The sequence below is a fragment of the Halichoerus grypus genome, chromosome 3 (assembly GCF_964656455.1).
Source record: "Halichoerus grypus chromosome 3, mHalGry1.hap1.1, whole genome shotgun sequence".
In the NCBI taxonomy this organism is placed as follows: domain Eukaryota; kingdom Metazoa; phylum Chordata; class Mammalia; order Carnivora; family Phocidae; genus Halichoerus; species Halichoerus grypus.
In genome coordinates this window covers 83,474,489-83,497,319 of record NC_135714.1, presented here as the reverse complement: position 1 = coordinate 83,497,319, position 22,831 = coordinate 83,474,489, and the positions used below count along the sequence as shown (strand labels likewise).

General features: G+C 40.3%; 1 protein-coding gene across 4 annotated transcripts in view; it reads left to right on the top strand.

The window, feature by feature from the left end:
- The window catches only part of SLC39A8 (solute carrier family 39 member 8), a 71,593-nt gene that overhangs the window by 5,754 nt on the left and 43,008 nt on the right, over window positions 1-22,831 (top strand). For all 4 annotated transcript variants that reach the window (XM_078069010.1, XM_036095818.2, XM_036095819.2 and 1 more), the window contains one exon: window positions 19,326-19,488. In XM_078069010.1, the coding sequence (XP_077925136.1) occupies window positions 19,326-19,488 (163 nt within the window). The remainder of the gene's footprint in view (window positions 1-19,325; window positions 19,489-22,831) is intronic.

Sequence of the window (22,831 nt, the reverse complement as noted above, 5' to 3'; positions counted from 1 at the left end):
TCTAGGGGCTAGTATAGTGCCTGGTACATAACACATATTTTATGCATGTTTTGAATGAATGAGTGAAGATTGTTTAATATGAGTAATATAGTTTGGGTTCTCCCATGGCATTACAGTTTATTGAGGGAGGTATGACATATGTACACATAACTATAATAATGCACAATAACATGATATGTCTAATTAAAGAATTGCAAATGAAAGTGGAATAGGGATCCGCCTTGTGTTTTCAGAAAATTCATCTGCATGAGAGTGTGGAATGTGTTGGGCTGGGTCTAGATGGAACGAAGGAGGAGACTGCAGTGGTTTGCCGATGTAATGATTGCTTGAGCCTGGAGACAGTCAGGAGGTAGCATAAAGGCTCTGCTTCTTGTAGAAGAGCAGGCAAAAAAGCTCCCCTCCCCCAATAAATATCTTCTACTTCTATCTTTTGCTTATAGTGTCATTTGACTCTTGTTAAATCTTTTCCTTCATTGCTTCCAGCCTAATGATGCCAGAGGGAGAGGCAGTGAGGTAACTCTTGGCTTTTTACTTCACCGGATGGCCAGGTTAGCAGTGTGTAGCCAACAGAAGGGGTGTGTGTGTGTGCGTGTGTGTTCATTACATATGTGTTGTGTGCATAGTTTGTTGTTCTCTATTGTACTTTTTCCTGGGGTGGGGGTAGTGGTGGGTTAGATGAGGGAGGCTGTGGGAACCCCTGACGTGGTCGGAGGGGGGTTTTCTTTTGACCTTTATGTTCTGAGAAATGGTGGGGGTAAATCTTCTAGGAATGCCTTCCAGCCTGCTTGTTCAGGTGAGAGATGAAGGGAGAGACAGAAGGGCAGGACAGAGGGCGAGGCTGCATTTAGGTCTCTGGTTGCTTTTCCTTCAAGACAATGTATCTATTCTCATCTATTATATCATTCTCATTTTAGTTGATGGTGTACAGTTAGATCATTGTTTCCAAGAGGTTTTGGGAAAATGAAGGACGCTCATAATTCATTTGACTATGATGTCAGAGCTTAGTTTGCCTCCATGCCAGGTATTGTCGACCTCAGAGAGTCGGGGACCTGGGGCAGCGAAGGAACTGAGAAAAAGAGACGACAGTAGAACGAGGCACAGGGGACCCCGAGCGAGCGGCCCGAGGTGCCGAGGTTTATTTTCCATACTCTTATATACCTTCTACAGCAATATAGATCTATAATGGTTTATAGCAGGGGCATAGTAAGGCACATTCCTCCATGTATACAGGATTAGTCAAGCACGTAAGAATCTTTTTTTTTTTTTTAAAGATTTTGTTTATTTATTTATTTGACAGAGAGAGAGAAACAGCATGAGAGGGGATAGGGTCAGAGGGAGAAGCAGGCTCCCCGCTGAGCCGGGAGCCCGATGTGGGACTCGATCCCAGGACTCCGGGATCATGACCTGAGCCGAAGGCAGTCGCTTAACCAACTGAGCCACCCAGGCGCCCAAGCACGTAAGAATCTTTAAAACAGAATAAAGGAACAGAGGGGAGTGCCCAGTGTGCTGTTTACAGCTGGCTTCCTATCTACAAGACATCTTCTGCTGCGTACTTTAGAACTGACCACACACGTTCCAAGGGCATTTCACTCTGATCCTTTCGGGTTATTTCTAACCCTGCAATCTCGAGTTTTCTCAGAGATCTCGGAGTCTGAGCGAACATGCACCAGTGGTTGTTGCAGCTTTCTGTTTCCCACAAGGTATGACTGGGATCCGTATGGGAAAATGCTCTTTATTCTTTCCATGTCTAACTACCCGGAGAGTCTCATGCACCCATTTGTACATATCATAAATAATTGTATCTCAGAATTTATTGGTCTTTTACTATGTGCCATATCTTTTAACTGATTTATTTGTATTATCACATTTCATCCTCACAACAATCCTATGATAATGGCACCATTATTATCTTCATTTTACACATGAGAAAAATGTGGTACAGAAAGGTTAATTAACTTAACCAGTGTAACACAGTAAGTGGTAGGACCTCAGGCAATCCTAAACACAGTGCCGTAGTGGATGTTTTAAATTATAGTCTTGAAAACCATACTCTCTCTAGCTTGGGCAACTGTTCCTTCAGATTTTGAACTATGAATAGAAGTTACTCATCATTGATCACAATCAGCTTATCCATTGCTTGGTCACAAGAAGGGACCTGTGCCAAGACTACAGAAACCACAGTGGTGATAATGGGTCCTTTTCCTCAGAGAGCTTCGAATCGAAATAAGAAATAAGATGGAGACTTGTGAAAGGCGTGCAAGGCAAAACTGTGTAGTTAAGTAATCCCTGGGGCAAATATGGTGAGAGATAGCATTAGGCTGGCTGTGACTCACCAACATATGAACACTAGTGATAGCATGAAGGAAGCAATGAGGGAAGAGGCGGTGAGCGGAATTCCTAGCTCTGACCAGGGGCAGGTCTATGCTGTGAGGGAGCTTGAGCTCTCACACACGTGAACAGGAGAGGGCAGAGGTAAAAACGTTCTTCCTTAACGGGGATAGATCTTATTCCTCACGAGGGATGTTCAGAGTAGAGTAGCTGGGTGGGAGCCTTGCAGGTTTTATGCTTTCCAGGAGTCATGCCATATTCCTGTTTCCCCATGAGACCCATCCTGGGAGATGCTGAGAGGCAGGGACTTCATTTACCCATCATAAAAACCCATTGCTTTTCAACTATGACTGTAGTTTAAGGTTTTTTTTTTTCTTTTAAATTTAATGTACATTTGAATCCTCTAAGTTATCCATTTCTTTTGGTGGTAGTAGGGGTTGGGGGAGAAAAATAGGACTATAAATAGGAATGGAAAATGAGGCCTGAAGTTGAGAGGGATTGATATTCCTCAGGGAAAAGAAAAGCAACCCCTTTATGAAGGCAGCTTAATGTGGTTGGTAATAAGAGTCTGCAAGTTACTTGTATTCAGAGTGGCATTTCCTCAAGGGATTGTCCATATTGCTAGGTGTAAACAGTTAATATTAGGATCACTTACCATGCAATTTATTTAAAAAAAAAAAAAAAAAGAATGTTACTGAACTCCAGACCACCTAAGAAACTGTAGTTTTCAGAGAGTTTTCCCATCCCCAACTCCAGATAGCAGTAGGTTCCTGCTTGTAATTGAAACTAATTAATTTATTCTCAAACTATTCCCAGTTGTCCATTTCAGGAGCCAAATGGGTTCACTAGGTCTTGAGATTTATTTTATAAAGAAATGAAACTATCATTGAGTTACCTTTGTGATGATGGGATTTGGGAGCATAGAAAATCTCCAGAATGGAGCCTTGTTTCAGTTGGTTTCTGTCTCCTTCCAAAGATCCTCTGTTGTTTTTCTTGGCCTGGAGTTTAAGGAGAACAAAAACAAAAATTTGTGAATCTAGATCAAAGGTGTTAACCTGAAAAGTAGTATTATGCTTTCCAAGTCCAAATATTTAATACCTTGACTGTTTTATAACTAACTGAATGGCTAGAGAACAAAAACAGGTGTGCATTGATAAAGCCTCTAAGGCTTTAGTTCCATGAACCTAGCTCAAAAATAATCCAGAGTTGTCATCGATTTATTTGGTGAGCTCCTTAGATCTCTAACTATAGTAGAGAATACAACATAATGGTTAACAATTTGGCCTCTGGAATCAAACAGACCTGGACTGAAATTCTAATTCTGTCACTTATTAGCTGGGGAATCACAGGCAAGCCACTTAACTTCCTTAATCCTTAGTTTTTAAATCTGTGAACTGAAAAAAATGAACCTTACTCATAGGATGGTTGTTTGAACTAAAAAATAAGAACAATAATAACATTTACTGAGCAACCACTATATTTCAGGCACTTATATATTTACTGCATTACATGTAGTAATTCAAATAAGATTTTTCTTCATTGCCTGTATTACTTCAAATAATAAATAACAAGTAAGACAATATATGTAAAACACATATTGCCTGGCTCAAATATATGCTCAATGCATAGTTATTATAATACTGTGTTACTTGATATAGCTATACTGTTCTTAACAAAATTCTCTTTCACTGGAGGCCTGAGTACCCCAGGGTCAGTCAACTTACAGAGGAAAACACTGCTATAAAAGGACAGCAAGGATTAATGAAATGAAAAGTTCAGTGAGAAACACGTCAGTCCATTGACTTTGGTTTCAGTGTTAGTTTCCATGACAACTCTCACCTCTAGAGTCTTTTACCTTTTGCCTCGGCTTCCCTTTGATCAAACACTTCCGATAAATTCCTAAAAATGTAAACCTTAGGTGTATAGGCTAATGAGATAATATTGAGTATTTCAGCATGCATTGAAATTATGGACATTTCCTCTCCTCCAGATTACTTCTGAGGTTACATTTAGGAGTTGGCTGTATTTTATTACCCTTGTCCAAAATTTACATCACTCCTGAAATGTGAATGGTTGGGAGTTGATGTTCTATTTCTAGAAATTCATGCACTTGTGGTTTGAAGTTTAGATTTACTTCAGGATCTCTGTATGGGTTTTATAAGCTGACAGAATCCAGGGCCCTTCCCGTCTAGCTGGCCTTATTAGTTGAAAGCAGGTAAGAGAACAGGGGCTGCTTTGGTCTCACTGGAATAAGTGAGAGATGAAAGGTAGCCCAGGTTTCAGATGAAAGGGAATGGGAATGGTAAAACCAGTAGGCCAATTCTGAGTTGGGTCACAGATTGATCCTGCTTTATATACATATTGAGCACGTGTGCAAGAAAACACAGTCTCTTTTATTAAGGAATGCATGCTATTGATGATACCAGCTGATTGAGTTTGTATATCAAGTCATCATGCTCTACGGTTCTCTTTGGATTAGGGATCTCAGAATTTAGGGATATTCTTTGCTTACTTCACCTACACACCTTGATAAGAAAAGCTAGACATTGGCTCTATTCCTAATCTTGGGATGAATGCCAGTTAAGGAAATATTATTTTTTTAATTAATTATTATTTTTTTTTTTTAGAGAGAGGGAAGAGGAGGGGGAGGGGCAGAGGGAGAGGGAGAGAGAGAATCTTAAGTTGGGCTCCATCTCACGACCCTGAGATCACGACCTGAGCTGGTGAGAGTCGGGCGCTTAACCGACTGAGCCACCCAGGCGCCCTCCTCCTTTTTTTCCCTTTTTTAAGGAAATATTCTGAGTAGGACCTTCACCTTAGGAGAGGAAGTGGGTTCTGTCTTAAGAGGAATGAAGCCAATATTTATTGAGTACTTATCATGTTCCAGGCACTGTGCTCAGTGCTTCCTTATACACCATCCCATTATCCCTCTAATCTCACCGGAAGGCCAGTCTTAGCTAGGTTAAATACCTCACTCAGAGTCATAGCTCCGAAGTGGCAGAGTGAGCATTCCATTCCAGGTTGACTGGACTTCAGAACCTGTGCTCTTTCCCCTTTTGTTCCTCAGGCTGAAGAATATCATCCCAAGGAGGGGCTGGTTGATTTTTCAAAAATCCAAGTGTCCCCTACTGTCATCCATGTGCCTGGATATCAGGGTAGAACTGATGGGAGCTTCTTGTAGCCACTTGGACCTGTATAATCATTTGAAGTAGGAAGGTATTCTCTGCTGATATTACTCTTGTTTCAGTAAAACGAGAAAAAAGGTATTATTTTTTTCCCCTGCTGAAGTTGTCTCTGCAGGAGTCAGAGTTAGCTCTAAAACCTGATGTTAGTTCCTTCGCAGGCATTTTTCAACCTTACAATGTTATTTCCTGATTACTGGCATTTGATACTCAAAACAGTACTGTGAGAGAATGAAGACATATCAGTTTCCCCAGAAACTGAGACACAAATAAGTCATTTGGCAGAAGTCACCAAGTGTCCAAATCGGTCTGGGAGAACAGACATTCCAAGTTCGAATGCCCATTTCTTCTCATGGTTTGGGGCAGAGGCTGTGTTAGTGGGGCCCCTGTGCTGTGAATCCCCTGAACATGCTATGGTCTTTGTGCCCCACTTTCTGTATATAACTGGACAGTGGAAATATATGAATTTCCATTCCATTTCCGCACCTTTCCATCCCTCCACAGCACATTGTGGTCTGGCTTGGTCTGGCTCTGACCATGCTTTCATGAAATTATCCCACAGGACCTTACCCAGAACCTTCTTACTGCTAAACACAATGGACGCTTCTCAGGCCTTACCTCTCTCTATTAGTGTTGGTGGTGTGGAGCACATCCTACTGGAAACACTCTTTCCTTGCCAGCAACTGTGTGTGCCTTGATTTTCTTACCTCTCTGCTTCTTTTCAATTTCAGTGTCCTTTGCTCATTCTTTACCTACTGATGTTCCTCAGGGTTCTGTCTCAAGTCCTCTTCCCTGTGATTTTACACACTCTCTCTGCACAACCTCAGTCTGTCCTGTCACTGGAACGTCAACATATTTCTGACTCAATCTCTCTAAACTCCAGAGTTCTCTCTTGTCTAATGGGGGTAATTTTACCTACTTGATGGGATTGTTGTGGAGATTAAATGAGTTATTGTATCTTGCCATTTTGTCATGTGCCTGGCATGAACTAAGTGCTCAATAAATGTCTGCCATGTGGCTGCTGCCGCCCCCAGTCTTGCCCCGTGCTCTTCTCTGTGCCCCGTTCTGTGCCCCCTCTGTGCCCCTCTCTGTGCCCCACTCTGTGCCCCTCTGACCCTCTCTGTGCCCCGCTCTGTGCTCTGCGTTGCCACCAGACTTAATCTTTCATATGCAGATCTGATCATTACACCATCCTCAAATGGCTTCTCATTACTCTTAGAATAAAATCTAAGCACCTTGTCTGATATTTAAGGCCCTGCAGTAGTATTCCTACCCCCGTATTTCTCCAACCTTGTTTTTCCTTTTTCCTTTACATCTCAGCTTAGATACTGTTTTCTCCTGGTAACCTCTGACAGTCCCATAACTTTAGGGTGGGTTAATTATCCTTTCTTCTCATTAAGGGATCCCACCCTAGCCCTTATCAGCCCATCCTGTAGTTACTTATATTTCTATCCAAACCTGTAATAGTCTCTAAGATTTGGGAGCTTAGGGGCTGGGTGCATTTCAGTCACTTTCTCTATTTCTGTAACTAGCATAGTATCTGGCATTTAGTAGGTATTCAGGAAATATTTGTCGAATGAATGAAAACTTCCACCTTTCAACACTAAATTTTATACTAACGTAACTTTCTAAGTCAGCCTAGATGTCTCACTTAATTCAAGGTAAACCAGCTATTCCTTTATTTGTTGCAGACAAATTTTTAAAATAGTATAAAGGAAATAGTATGTTAAAATACAACCTGTATATCATTGAGGTAGAAGGAAATAATAGTTTTTATTCCTTCTAATTTGTGAATTTTGTCAGATTTTTTTTTCTCATTTAGACTTGGATTTTCTCCATAGCTTATAATTATAATTTCTAAGGCAAGTGGAAATGTTGCTGTCAGTATAGCTTATTTATAGTATTAGGGCCACATCGAGCTGGTTCTGGGAAAGTTTCCTGGCATGAGCAGAGAAACAAATGTTTGGAAAATTTGGCTCTTCAGAGGTAAATGACTCTCAGGTTATCCAGTTGTATTTCTCAGAATTATACTCAGGTACTGTGTGCTAGTTTCTTTCTTTTTTTTTTTTTTTAAGATTTTATTTATTTGAGAGAGAGAGAGATATTGAGAGAATGGGTGGGGGGAGGGGCAGAGGGAGAAACAAGCCCCCCAATGAGTAGGGAGCCTGACGTGGGACTCAATCCCAGGACCCTGGGATCATGACCTGAACCGAAGGCAGAAGCTCAACCGACTGAGCCACCCAGGCACCCTGTGTGCTAGTTTCTAATTTTTTTCATCCACCCTTACTTTCCTTAATCTGGCAAATTAATGATTGTTATACATTGAGCATCTTACATGTCCAAAGCCTTGGTAGGGGTTGAAGAAGATATAAAAAGAACACACACATCCTTTCTAGATCTTCATGTGATCTTATTAAAGAGATACCCATTTTCACGAATGGATGATAATACAAGGAAGCACACAGTGAATGCCAAAAATACTGTGGGCGTAGTAGTCTAGTGAGCATAGCAGTATTAAGCAGAGGAGGCGGGGCCCAAATGTTAGCACACATCGGAGTTGGATACTTTGAGAGGAGATACATCAGCATTCTAGGTGGGGGGGGGCATGGGGTGCGCAAAGTCACAGTGAAGGTAAAATACAAGACTTATTAAAACTTTTTATTAGAATAGAGAGTTCAAATATGCTTTTGGATGATGGTAAAGAGAGTAAGGAAGATTGGAGACAGATAATTGAAGTTCTTCAGTGTTTGGACTTTAGATTCTTGGCAGAAGAGAAGTTTTTTGTTTTTGTGTGGGGAGCCATTTTGAGTAGAAGAGTGACAATGGCAGTTTTCAGCAGAAACCATCTTATGGGGATGTAGGATAAACAGGGTGAAAAGTATATTAGGTAAGATCAAATAGAAGCTCCCAACTTGTCAGTTAAGTGGTATATAGGGGTCTGTGTGTCATTCTTATGTGCCAGACTAAAGTTTGTGCCCCTTTGTACTCTTAACAATTATTGAGAACACCAAAGACCTTTAGTGTATGTGGTTTATATCTACTGATATTTACTATTAGAGAAATTAATGTTGACAAAAATTTTAAATACTTATTTCATAGATTAAAAATAGCATTAATAAGCCCATACTATGTTAACATTTTTGATGAAAACATAACAGTATTCTCCATGACAAAAAATTAGTGAGAAGAATGACATTGTTTTACATTTTTGCAAATCTCTTTACTATCTGGCCTAGTAGAAGACAGCTGTATTCTCATATATGCTTCTGCATTCAGTCTGTTGTGACGTATGTCACATAGCCTCTGGAACACCCATTGTTCATTCATAAAAGAATGAAAGTGGAAAAGGAAAATGCTGTCTTAGTATTATTATAAAAATAAGTTTGACCTAATATATTCTCTGGAAGGGTTTTGGTAACCCCTAGGGGTCCCTGGATCACACTTTGAGAGCCACTGTGCTAAAGGCTTGTCATAAAATTGGGGCTGTGATGGATAAAGTCATTCCTTGTATGCAGAGGTAAGATGACTTTGAAGGATGAGCTCACTCCGGTGGCATTTGCCCCAGTCTTGCCTGGAGAACAGTCATACCTTCTACAACTTAATCCTGGAGGGACTGAGTGGGAGGCCTTTGGTGAGCAGCAAGGCCCAAAGACTTTTTGAGCCTGGCAGCAAATACAAGAAGGTCATCCTCACAGGTGTTGGAAAATAGGGTAGCTTCTGCCATCTGGAGGCAGGTCTGGGTCAGAAAGTCAAGAATCCAGACTCAGTGTCTACGCTCTGATACAATGCCAAGCTTTTAGAGGTGAGAGGGCCTTAAGAAACTGAATGTGGATGGGATAGAGCTGAGAAATGTGTCAATAGCTATGGTAAAATCAGAAAACTTTGTAAACCTCTTTTAAAAAGTGTATCATGGCTTTAAAATTCCTTTTTCTTTAGTAAAATTAAAAAAAAAAAATTCCAACTTGTCTTAATTGTGTTTGGAGGAACCTAGAAAAAGAGACTTAAGAAACTCCCCATGATTTAACTTTATTTTTCTAATTGAGATAGGAATACATATATATTGTCTAAAACTTTGGCAAATATTGTGAAACAGAAAGGAAAAAATAAAAGTCACACATAATTTCATCACCCCGAGATAAACACTGTTAATATTTTGAAGCATACATGTCCAGATTTTATTTAACCTTATTCATAGCAATGATGTCACTCTGTGCATATTATTTCATAATAATCTTATTTTCCTGAACAATGTGTCATAAAACAAGGTATCTTCTTTAAATACCATATCTAGGAAAGGCCCTTTCTATCTTCTTTTAAGGAGTAGTTTGGAGAGTGAATGTGAACGTGTGCACGTATGTGTATGTGCGTGTGCATGTGTGTGTCTGTGTGTGCATTCTGGGTGGGAATGCATCAGCACTCTAGTGCCTTCGGTAAGAAGTGTAAGAAAACTTGAGGGGAAAAATGGAAAAACGAATTGGGAAAACCGAGTCGGGAATCACTTGATTAGCCATTTCTTAAACTTAGAGATCACGTGTCTAGAATGTTTTTTGCTCAAACCTTAGAAAAGTCTGTCTTAGCTTGGTAAAATAGTATTGAGAAAACTTTGGAGAGGAAATTAAGAGGGGAAAAGTTCAAGAGAACATTGGTAAGTGTGACTCAGTGCACATGTGCATTGAGCAATATCAAGGAGGTTCGGAAATGGTAAGTACTCAGTTCCTGGTGACTAAGCTTTGGTCATTCCATTATTGCCTCAGTAACAAATCTGGAAGTGTGTTTTCAGTCACTCTTACTTTGAACACCCTTCTTCCAGTGTGCTTCTATGAGCCACTGCTTGTTAGCTTGTACAATCACCCTGGAAAGGATAAAGGCATGGGACTCCTCCCTTGTTCCAGGGCCAGAAGTGCCCCCCACCCCCGATTGTTAAACTCCAACTACCCTTCTAACATTTAAGTATTTAAGTTGTTCTTTTGGGAACTTTGGCTAGTTGCCGTATTTGAAACATTCTTATGTATACTTCACTTTCTGCACTTGTTTACTTTTTCGTAATTTTGTTTAGGTTACTACTATGAACTTAAAATGTTTTGGCAATTGGGTTTTAAAAATACCATGAAGACGAGTGAGGAGGTCATTCATGCATTTACTCATTCAGTCATTCAACAAGTATTTACTGAACCCTACTGTGTGCCAGGCACACAGTATTATATTATTAGTATTAGTGTTCGTGAATACTGAGGTAAATATGATCTCAAGGATTCCAGAGGTTTCTCTCCCATCACATAATTATTTTGGATCTTCACTTTTTCCTTCTCTTAATATGTTCCTAACAATCTATGGCCACTTGTACTGGTCTCATGGTCCAGTATGGTTATGTGATGGTAGCTCGGGTGGATGAATTAACCAGTTGCCTTCTCTGGTTGAGTTGCAAAAACACTGACTTTAAAATAGTAACAGGGAAGCAAAGCATTCAAAATGGCACACATCCAGGTATTCTAGGTTTGATGAACTTGTTACAGGAGGACTTCAGGGTAGTGTCAGCAGCCGGGCATAGGTGGCAGAGAGGGTTGTGCCAGATTCTGGGCTGTGTGCTGCTCGAGTGTGGTCCTTGTGCCTGCCCAGCATTCCTGTTTGGCTGATGGGTAGGAGGGCTATTTGAAAGGCAAAGAATCACGACCATCATGCATTTCCTTCTTAATTCTCACCACGGTGAGAAAACCTGGCTCATGTTTGATTGTTTTTGAGATCTCTCTTTGGGTATAATGCTAAATATAATCTAAGAGTAATTTAACTCTATGACTCAAGTCACTTTAGGGACAACAAATATACTCCTCACCAGGGTCTAAATGGTTCTCTCTTTTATTATTTGTGTTCTTATCCGTGTTCAACCAGCAAAACATAGGGGCATAGCTGCAAGAGGATGGGCTTAGAAGTCAGAAAATGCTCAAAGTCGTTGGTCTGAATTCTGTCGTTAACAGTTATAAGTTGTTTCATCCTGGACAATTTACTTTTCTAAGACATGATTTCTTCATCCCAGATTTCTCCTTAAATCTACTTTAGTCATTGATGTGGGGATTAGACGACTATAGCTTTTCTGTGCTTCTCAGTACTCCTATAATAACTATGGTTTATAAAATTCATTTGTCAACTAATCACATACTTACTTACATTACTGATTTCTGCCTAATGTAAGTTTTTGTGGCTCCTGTCTTATCTCTCCAGCCAGCAAAAGCACTGAACGAACACTTCGGACTCAGCGCATGTATCTCGTTCTTCAGGAAGCCTTCCCAGACCTCTTCCCTCACAATAGCTCGGACATATCTTTACTATTCCCCTTCCTACATTGTACTATAGCTATAGTATTTGTATATATATGTTCTGTCTACTGAATGGTGAGCTTATTGAAGATGGAACCATGTATTATTCTCAACACCTCTCAGAACACCTGGCCCAGAGAAGATGTGGATCGTCCTGTGTTTGGTGAATGAATGAATACATGAATGACAGTGAGGGAGGAGTGGGACTGGCTTTGACGAGAGTAGCACAGATGAAGATTTTGGGTGGATTCTTATGCAAACTCTTACCTGTCACATCTCTTCAAAGAACAGGAGATGAGTCATTCACTTGGGGTCTGGGGAAGGGTGAGTTGTTTGGCTTTCATCTCAGCTCCATACATGGAAAGTTCCAGAAGGTAGCTGTAGTTCTTGCTGTCAAACAACAGGTGTGCAGGGCAAGGCAGGGTAGAGGAGTCACTAAACGAAAAGGGGTTTAGACAGGGCTTTTTCAGATTTGGATTCTAGTTCCAATTTTACCCCTGGCTCCCCTGGGGCTTGGTAATGAAATTTAAGGTTTGTGTGGCTCAGTTATTTGACATCCTAAACAACAGCCTGGACTAGGTGTTTCATTCTAATTTTGATTGTCCCTGAGTCTAAGTGCATTACAAGGTGCTCTCTCTTCCTACATTTACCCTCATAAGAGAGAACACAGCCACACCTAGCAGTGTTAGTTCTTACTGGGTTTGTGAATTGCTCAGCTTCCACAGAAGCACAATTCATGGAAAAACAAAATCTGAAACCATCTTTGGGGTGACTTTTGAATGGGATGATATTTTACTTCTGCTGTGGTGGTGAAGGCCTTGGCACAGTGGATGTGGGATCAGGTGGTCGTAACGTTCTGTATTGTTTAATCTGTGCCATTTGACTAGAGAAAATAGCCTATGTGTTGAGAAAAGGAGGAATGGAGAAGATTTTATTAAAGAGTGGAAAAGCTTATCTTTTTGTTTTCCCATAGGTTCTGGATGTAGCATTCATTTCCTAGCTTTGAAAATGTCTTTTGAATGATTATATATCAATCAAGACTCTTTCATTTGTAAGTGAAAAAACTTAATCTTAATTAGCTTAAGTCACAAAGGCAGTTCATTGTCTCGGTTCACTGGAGTCAAGCTTTAGGCACAGCTGTATCTGGGGGATGAGCGATGGTATTGGAAACCTGTCTGTCTCTATGCATTAGTTCACCTTTTTCATGCTAGAAAAGTGGCCTCAGGAAATCCCAGACTCATAGCAATCCTAGTCAAAAAAGATTTTTTCCAGTTGTTCTACCAGACAGTGGGCAGGTGTGGGAGGTTCCCTGGTCAGCCCCAACTACATCACATGGAAGGAGGCTCCCGTGGCAGGAAGGTGGTCTGTTGCTGATGATGGGGATCTCGGACAGGCAAAAACAACAGGCATTCACTACATTTTACTGACCTAGATGATTTCTTCTGTTTGGGGCTTATATTACTCTTTCTTGTTCTCTGGCTCTCTTTTACTGCTTTTGCACAAACGATATATATGTTCCCAAAGCTTTCTCTTCTTTCTGTGCTCTGTCTCCTGATGATCTCCTCCCCTCCGACTCATCTCTTATCTCCTCACAGAAGACAGCCCCGTCCTTATCTCTGGCCTCTACCTTTCTCAGAAGAAACTCCCTCATTATTTCTATCTGGTGTCCCACAGGCATTATCACTTAAAATGTCTACAACCAAACTGGCAACCATCCTCCCAAATGTGTTTCTTTTCTGAGGACCCCCAGTCACACTGGTGGCAATATCATCTGTCTACTTTCTCAGAGGTCTAACCTCAAAGTTGTTTTTGACAATTTCCTCTGCATATCATTTCTCTCTTATAGGAACTTCCCTAGTTCTTTATCATTATGTTTCACGAATTTATCACTTTTTCTTTGGTTTTATAGATATGGGTGTGAGATTTATTTCTGCCACAATTATTAGGTTTCTTGATGGAGGGTCTTAGGACTTACTTACCTTTGTGCGATTTTTTTCTTGGTTGTCATCCTTTAGCTTCCCCACCTTCCCCTTCTCCCATCAATATTATACCCAGATTTTATGATTCCAGAAGTATTTGTGGGACGAAGGAAAGCATTTATGCAATGCGTAGTACAATTACACGGTTATGATACTAGTAGCATAGTACAACAGTAGCTGAAGCGGTAAAGACAGATTTTATTCAAGAACTGGGCTCAGTTCCAAAGACATCAACGGACAAGTGGGGATTTATAGCTGAGGATCAGGGTGGGGGTCAATGAATGGAAAATTACTATGGGGAAACATCATGGGTGGGTGGGGGGGATTTTGGTTAAGCAAACTTAATAGGATTCTTTTTTTTTTTTTAAAGATTTTATTTATTTATTTGAGAGAGAGAGAGAGAATGAGAGAGAGAGCATGAGGGGGGGAGGGTCAGAGGGAGAAGCAGACTTCCCGCTGAGCAGGGAGCCCGATGTGGGACTCGATCCCGGGACTCCAGGATCATGACCTGAGCCGAAGGCAGTCGCTTAACCAACTGAGCCCCAGGTGCCCCTAAACTTAATAGGATTCTTGCTGAAGGCAGACCAGGGTGATCAAATATCAAGGATGGAGGATTCTCTCTAAAGTAACTTAACAGGATTCTTGCTAAAACCGGACAGTGCAGGCCCTATAAGGATGGACGCAAGACTGAGGCCTCATGGGCTTAGAGGAGTCTGATCAAAGTTTAGTCAAGGACAGCCCCTGTATCATTATTCACGCTGTGTAATTTCAAATCTTACCTGACTCTTTGGCATTTATCATAAGCAGGTTTTAACTCTACAAAATGCTGGAGGAGGAAGTTGCCTTTATCATTCAACCCTGCCCCGTCCCCTCCCTGCACCAGCATTTCCAGAAAGATATGTCTGGGAAGGATGCAAAAACAGCAAAAAAACCCCAAAAATTTCTGATTAGTCAGAATTGGTGAGGAAAAAGGAGTAGGGGAAGTAGAAGAAGAAATGCATGGAACTCTTTGGTTAAATGGTTTTGAATATAATTTGAGATCTCGTGTATGATCTGAATCTCAACCCCCTTACCTCTACTACTTCCTTACTTTGGCACCTCATCTACAGAAGACCCATTTGAGATCCCCTTAATGTGGCAAGAGACTCAAGGAGTTTAACTCAGACACTGAGAAAATGTCTTTAAGAAAGACGTCAACCCACTGAATACTAGGGTATCTGCTGGTTGGAGTTTGCCTCCTGTAACACAAAGCTCAAAGGGCCGCAGCAAGCAGCAGGGTGGTACCCTCGAGAATAGCGGTGTTGTAAAAACAAATAGATGTAAAGAAAAAAGCTCAGTACATAAATGTAAAGCAGATGGTAGAAAAGCTCAGGAAGTTTTATTAAGACACATACTATTCAGGCACATCATCCTGGATCCTTTCACAAAGAGACCTTGTGGCTCCTACTGGTTTCATAATTTCTTCCTTGTTTGTTGTGGAGGCGAAGGGGTATGTTTGAGAGGATGTTTGACCTTCCTCAACCGTTCCACCGGTTTTGTTGTCACCTCACTGTTCAGGCACTGGGCTCTCATCCTGTTTGTCCCTGCCCTGAGAAACACCGCCCTTTCTTAGACAACTGCTTCCTTTGTTGCAGGTTCAACTTTGTTAAATCAAAGCATTATGGAAATTGAGATTGTAAAGACAAATAGGTGGCTGCATAAAGCTATTGGCATCCCACTTGCTGGTCGATGGCTATTTTATTTTATTTTTTTATTTATTTATTTTTTATTGTTATGTTAATCACCATACATTACATCATTATTTTTTTTAAAGATTTTATTTTATTTATTTATTTGAGAGAGAGAGAGAGTGAGAGAGAGAGCACAAGAGGGGGTAGGGTCAGAGGGAGAAGCAGACTCCCTGCCGAGCAAGGAGCCCGATGCGGGACTCGATCCCGGGACTCCGGGATTATGACCTGAGCCGAAGGCAGTTGCTTAATCAACTGAGCCACCCAGGTGCCCTACATCATTAGTTTTTGATGTAGTGTTCCATGATTCATTGTTTGTGTATAACACCCAGTGCTCCATGCAGAACGTGCCCTCTTTAATACCCATCACCAGGCTAACCCATCCTCCCACCCCCCTCCCCTCTAGAACCCTCAGTTTGTTTTTCAGAGTCCATCATCTCTCATGGTTCATCTCTCCCTCCGATTTCCCCCGCTTCATTCTTTCCCTCCTGCTATCTTCTTCTTCTTTTTTTTTTAACATATAATGTATTATTTGTTTCAGAGGTACAGATCTGTGATTCAACAGTCTTGCACAATTCACAGTGCTCACCATAGCACATACCCTCCCCAATGTCTATCACCCAGCCACCCCATCCCTCCCACCCCCCACCACTCCAGCAACCCTCAGTTTGTTTCCTGAGATTAAGAATTCCTCATATCAGTGAGGTCATATGATACACATCTTTCTCTGATTTATTTCACTCAGCATAACACCCTCCAGTTCCATCCATGTCATTGCAAATGGCAAGATTTCATTCCTTTTGATGGCTGCATAATATTCCATTATATATATATATACACCACATCTTCTTTATCCATTCATCTGTCAATGGACATCTTGGGATCTGAAGGGGTACGTGCACCCCGATGTTTATAGCAGCAATGTCCACAATAGCCAAACTGTGGAAAGAGCCTTGATGGCTATTTTAAATAAATCAGGCCTACCATTAATTGAGTTTTGCCATACTGCTAGGATTCTGTGATTATTCTGTCCTTATTCTCATAAAGCAAGGCCTGGAGTTTTTTTTTTTTTTAAGTTTTTATTTAAATTCCAGTTAGTTAACATACAGCGTTATATTAGTTTCAGGTGTAGAATGACAAGTGCACCCCTTAATCCCCATCCCCTGTTTTCCCCACACCCCACCCACCTCCTCTCTGGTAACCATCAGTTTGTTCTCTAGAGTTAAGAGTCCGTCTCTCAGTTAGGCAAAGCCTAGAGTTTTGTTGTCTCTCCACCTCCTTGTTCTTTCTGGACACTGAGCAGTTGCCACTCTCAAAGTATTCTTATCCATGACCACCTGTCCAGCGAAAATTTCTACACAGACGCTTCACAGATCATCAAGACTCCAAGCTGTTTTAAAGTACTGATTATATGTTCCTTTGGCTACACGAGCTTTACCCCCAACTGTATGGAGGAGAGTGTCTTTAATGATGTATGAAGCGCAATTAAAGCATTTTTGAGGGCAGTGACTTTCAAACTCTTCACTGCCATTTACGGTAAAAAAAATGCATTTTACGTTGTGATCCAGTATCTCTGTGCATGCTATGTAACTGGAGCAAAAGTTTCACTAAATAATACTTACTCTTGTGATGTGTGGTATGCTCTATAGTTTCTCTTATATTTTTTAGCTCCTTACAAAATGCTGACTGTGACATTGTAAGTGGATTTCCTGACCCACTAACGAGTCACCATCTGAGTCTGAAAAGAACTGCTTAACAGCCATCAAGTTTTAGGAAGTCTTAGTATGTTAATTCTGAGAAGACTTTGGAAATTATCTATGGGCAGCTTCCCCTTTTTATCCTGGGTTAGAGTTGGAGGAACTTGAAGTCCAAGTAGGTAAGACTTCTTTGTAGGGAAACAGGGCCGTTTTATGTTTATGCTACTGTAGCCATTTACTCCTGGAACCATGCCATGCTGTGTGGGCAGTTTGACCACATGGACTCTAATTTTTGAGTCTAGCCATTATGCTCCTGGGTGGCTTCATGGTAACAAATAAATTATTCCCACTTTCCTTCGCCCAGTAGAGCTATTTTCCCCCTCCTTTAGCTTATTATCCCCCTAGTCAGCCAAAGGGAAGACTGTGAATGGAGCATTGAGAGTGGTGAGTCTCCTCTTCTAGAGATGGTACACATCTATCATTGTCATGAATCCAAACCCATTGTCATGGCTTGAACGTAATAGCTTTAAGCACATACTTAGGCATTAAAAAAACAAAGAAAGAAGTCTAAATGTGTACTTTCTTTAAGGCATTTGCAATTTTAGTTTTGACACGTGCGCACATCTTGGTGTATTTGATGTTTTTTCTTCTTAATAATCAGTAGTGATCTTTTTTTACCCACATCTTAAATTTTTAGTTTCATTGTTTCTGTTATAAAGGGAATCACAGAGCTTCAAGGTCAAACAGTTAACATCAACTTTTGAGTTCTCAAATGCCATTCATAGAGTGTTTGTCAGCTTGCGCTGCCGTAACAGAATACCGTCAACTGGATAGCTTAAACAATGGAAATTAGTTTTCTCGCAGTTCTGGAGACTGGAAGTTCAAATCGAGAGGTCAGAGGGGTCGATGTCTGGTAAGGGCTCTGTCTTTGGATTGCAAATGGCTGCTTTCTAGCTGTCTACTCCCATGGTGGAGAGAGAAAGGGCAGGCAAGCTCTTCAGTGTCTTTTCTTAGAAGACCACTAATCTAGTTGGACTAGGACACCATCCTCATTACCTCATCTAACCCTAATTATTTTCCAAAGGCCCCAACTTTAAATATCATTATAATAGGAGGTAGGGCTTCAATATATGAATTTTGGGAGAACACAGTCCAGTCTGTGGCACAAAGCCAAGTAAAACCTTAGTGGGGTTTAAATATTGGCTGAAGCATGCAAAGAACTTTTCTGAATTGTACTTATTAAAAATAGACTCTTATGTTTGAGAGAATGGATATTTTTCACAGTCTGTAATTCTTACGATGATTACTAACCACAGTAACACATTTAATTTCTTTTATATTCTCAATAATGCAAGTATGTGGATGATAGTTTACAGTTAAAATATGCCCAAGAATAAAATGATACCTTTAAAAAGTGATTTTCATAAAGATTTTTTCCTGAAAAATTTTATTAATAGTTAATGAATTTCTAAACAGCCTAGCACTATTTTCAAGACCTTATATAGTAGAGAAAAGCTACCCACCATCATTGAGAACAATACATATTTTAGCAAATAACCATATTTGCTAAAGACATACTTTAAAACAACTATTATATGTTGGAATTCTTATTGCTGTCTAGAAGCATGGATGGGTTTCTTAATTAAGAAACTGTAAAGGAGCCAGGTGTTTGTCTACAAGAAATGTCACAGAGAGTTACTCCAATAGCCTACACAAAATATCCAATCTGAAGACAGAGAGGAGAGATTGAGAATATAGAATCCTCTTAAAGCTTTTGATTTGAAAGCTATTGGTCTACTTTTAATGTTTGTAAAGTCCTTGGAAACCCCCAAACCAGTTCTTACCTTTTCTGCTGCCATAGGTAGACTATTGATCAAGGATTTTTTTGTTTTGTTTTGTTTTTTGTTTTTTGTTTTTTTTTGCTATTTTTTTCTTGTTTCTAGGTTTAAAGAGGTATAGACTGTTTTAAAATTTTAGGGCTTTTGTGCAGAGTTAGTGCTGTGTGCCTAGATGAAATATTCTCTGTCTCTTTAAAGTATCTTTGCTGGCATGCTTTTACTATGTTAACACATACATGTTTATTTTGTTTATCCTGTTTCAGTGTCTATCAGCTGAAGAGATCTTTTCCCTTCATGGCTTTTCGAATGCTACTCAGATAAGCAGCTCCAACTTCTCTGTCATCTGTCCAGCAGTCTTACAGCAACTGAACTTCCATCCTTGTGGGGATCGGCCCAAACACAAAACAAAACCAAGTATTTCCGAAGGTATGTTGGAAGTTTTTTCTTCTGTTTGTTCGAAAAGTCTATAGGCTGGTCCGAAATTAATTAACATGCTTCTTTCTTTGCTTTATTGCTTTTAGTTAATGTACAAAAGTACTTATATTCTGAAAGTATTTAGAGCAAGAATAATTAAAACTCATTTAAACTTCATGAATTGTGCTCTTCTATTTGTGGAGTCAAAATTACACTTGGTACTGCTTAAAAACTTTGTAAAACTCAATACTTGACTTTATTTTATTATTTTATTTATTATTTTATTTATTTATTTATTTACCTATTATTGGTTTTTTTTTAGAGAGAAAAGGAGAGAGAGAGAGTGAGTGTGGGGTGGGAGAGGGGCCAAGGGGAAGGGAGAGACTCTTAAGCAGGCTTCATGCTCAGCACGGAGCCCGATGTGGGGCTTGATCTCATAATCCTGAGATCATGACCTGAACCAAAGTCAAGAGTTGGACGCTTAACCAACTGAGCCATCCAGATGCCCCCCTCAATTCCTGATTTTAAAAAATATATGCTTTGGGGCGCCTGGGTGGCTCAGTCGTTAAGCATCTGCCTTCGGCTCAGGTCATGATCCCAGGGTCCTGGGATCGAGTCCCACATCGGGCTCCCTGCTCGGCGGGAAGCCTGCTTCTCCCTCTCCCACTCCCCCTGCTTGTGTTCCTGCTCTCGCTATCTCTCTCTCTGTCAAATAAATAAATAAAATCTTTAAAAAAATATATATATATATGCTTTATACTGTTCATGTTGGATTGTACATTCACTATTTGGCTCATAAGTGATCAATTTCCATTACCTCGTGCTTATCATATTATTTTAAAAACTTGTCCATTTATCCATAATTTTCAGTAAAGGGATAGCGAATAGCATGGTTCTAGATTAAATACTAAAGTACTGAGTTATTACTGCTTTAATTTTTGTAAATGAAAGAAAATGCCAGTGACTATTTTAAATGCCTCTAATCGTATTGCCATCGATGTTGGATTTCAAAGGGATAACCTGCTGCAAAGAAATTTTAAAATATAAGAAAACAAGTGCATGCTTACTATATAGTTCACATATTTAAACATGTAGAAGAATTCTTTTGCAAATGAAATAAACCACTTGTTCAGGTGGTCTGTTTGCCCCCCTGATCTATGTGCAATTTCTTGGTATCCTCAAATTGTTAACCTGACCCACATGGATATTTTAATTCTCATCTGTTGGTACATTGTTCATTCAATAAATGTTTATTGAATGACATGCCAAGCACTGTTCTGGGCATTGGGGATTGAGTGGTCAACAAGAAAACTCCCTGCCCTTTTAGGACTTACAGTGTAATGGAGAAGAGAAAGAATAAACATTTATACAAACAAGCAAATAAATAATAGAATTTCAGGGTGATAAATACTATGAAGAAAATAAAGTAGGTAAGGGATAGAAGGAGACAGTGGGTGAGTGTGATTGTTGATAGGTCAGAGGAGGCCTTTCTGATGACATTACATTTGAGCAGAGTCCTGACTTAGGGTAGGGAGAGGACCGTGGCAAGATCTTTTCTGGGAAAAGAACATTCTTGGTCAAGGGAACAGTCAGCATAAGCTTGGCAATGAGCTTGGCGTATGTAAGGAACAGTAAGAAAGCATGTGTGTGTGGAGCATAGTAAGCAGGAGGAAGAATAGAAGGAAATGAAGCTCGGGGCCTTGTAGGATACAGTAAGTTGACTGGATTTTGTTCTGAATATGGTATGAAGACACTGTAGGGCTCTAAACAGGGCAGGGGCACATGATTTTGTTTGGATTCGTAAAGGATTATTCTACCTGCAGTTTGAAGAACAGATTGTAATGGGGTAAGAGTAGAAGCAAGGAGATTAGTCAGGAGGCAGTTCCCAGGGGTTGGTGCTCAGGATGATGGGACATGGACTAAGGTGGGAGAGGTAGAAGGGAGGGGAAGTGATCAGATCCAGGATGGATTTTAGAAACTGTGTTAGAATGGTTTGCCTCTGGTTGGATGTGGGGGTTGGGAAGAATGAATCAAGGTTTGAGCCACTGAAACTGGAGAGATGGATTTGCCATTTCCCAGGATGGAGAAGACCGGAGGAGCAGTGTCTTATGGGGGAAGCAAGTGGTGAGGATCGGGTGTAATTTTTCACATGGTCAGTTTGAGACATTGACACAGACCCACAAGGAGGGATGTCCAGTAGGCCGTGCATACACACATTTAGTGCTCAGACCGCAGGTCAAGGCTAGAGACTCGTCGGCTTAGAGATGGCATGGGAAGCCACTGGTCTGAGTGAGCACATCTATACTGAGTATAGAAGACTATAAAGAAAGAAAAGATAGGGGCGCCTGGGTGGCTTAGTCGGTTAAGCATCTGCCTTCGGCTCAGGTCATGATCCGGGATCCTGGGATCGAGCCCCGCGTCAGGCTCCCTGCTCCGCGGGAAGCCTGCTTCTCCCTCTCCCACTCCCCCTGCTTGTGATCCTGCTCTCGCTGTCTCTCTCTCTGTCAAATAAATAAATAAAATCTTTAAAAAGAAAGAAAGAAAGAAAGAAAGAAAGAAAATATAGAGAAGAAAAGGGACACCTCAACAAAGGGAGTGCTTATTCTACTGACTTTTGGATTCCTTTTTGTATATATGAATACTTTGATCTCTCTCTGAGTAACAGGAATTACAACAGTGACAAAAATATTGATAATAGCCAACTCTTATGTAGTACTTACTGCGTGGCGGGTACTGTTCCAAATACTTGACCTGTGTTAACTCATTTAATCTTCCTACAACTATATGTAGGTGTGGGAACTGCTGTTCCTATTTTACAGCCAAGGAAATGTAGGTCCAGAGAAGTTTCAAGTCTTTTGCTCAAGAGTACACAACTTGTACATGATAAAGCCTGGTTCAAAACCCAAGCTGTCTCAACTTCAGGATCCACGTTCTCTTTTATATTCTATATTACATACATGAAGAACAGAAGGCCCCAAACATACTTTATTAATATAGTTAGCAATTTTGTGAATAGCAATAATTTTACAACTAACTAATTGTTTAAGCAAATATTTTTCTAGATTGTATACTAAATAGGAATATGTTTGTATTTCTACAAGTTTGTTTAATATCGTTTGCATTTTATATTTAAAAGTAAATTCAGAAAATGCTTTACATATCAACACTTAATAGTAGTATAACGTATGAAAAGCATAGGTTCTGAAGCCAGCCCACCTGGGCCCAAATCCCAGCTCTATAATTTTCCAATTGGGCACATGACTATGTCTTTCTGCCTCGGTTTTCTTATCTAAAACAGTACCTTTATCATAAGGTTGCTATAAGGATTAAATAACTTAATATTTGTAAAGCATGT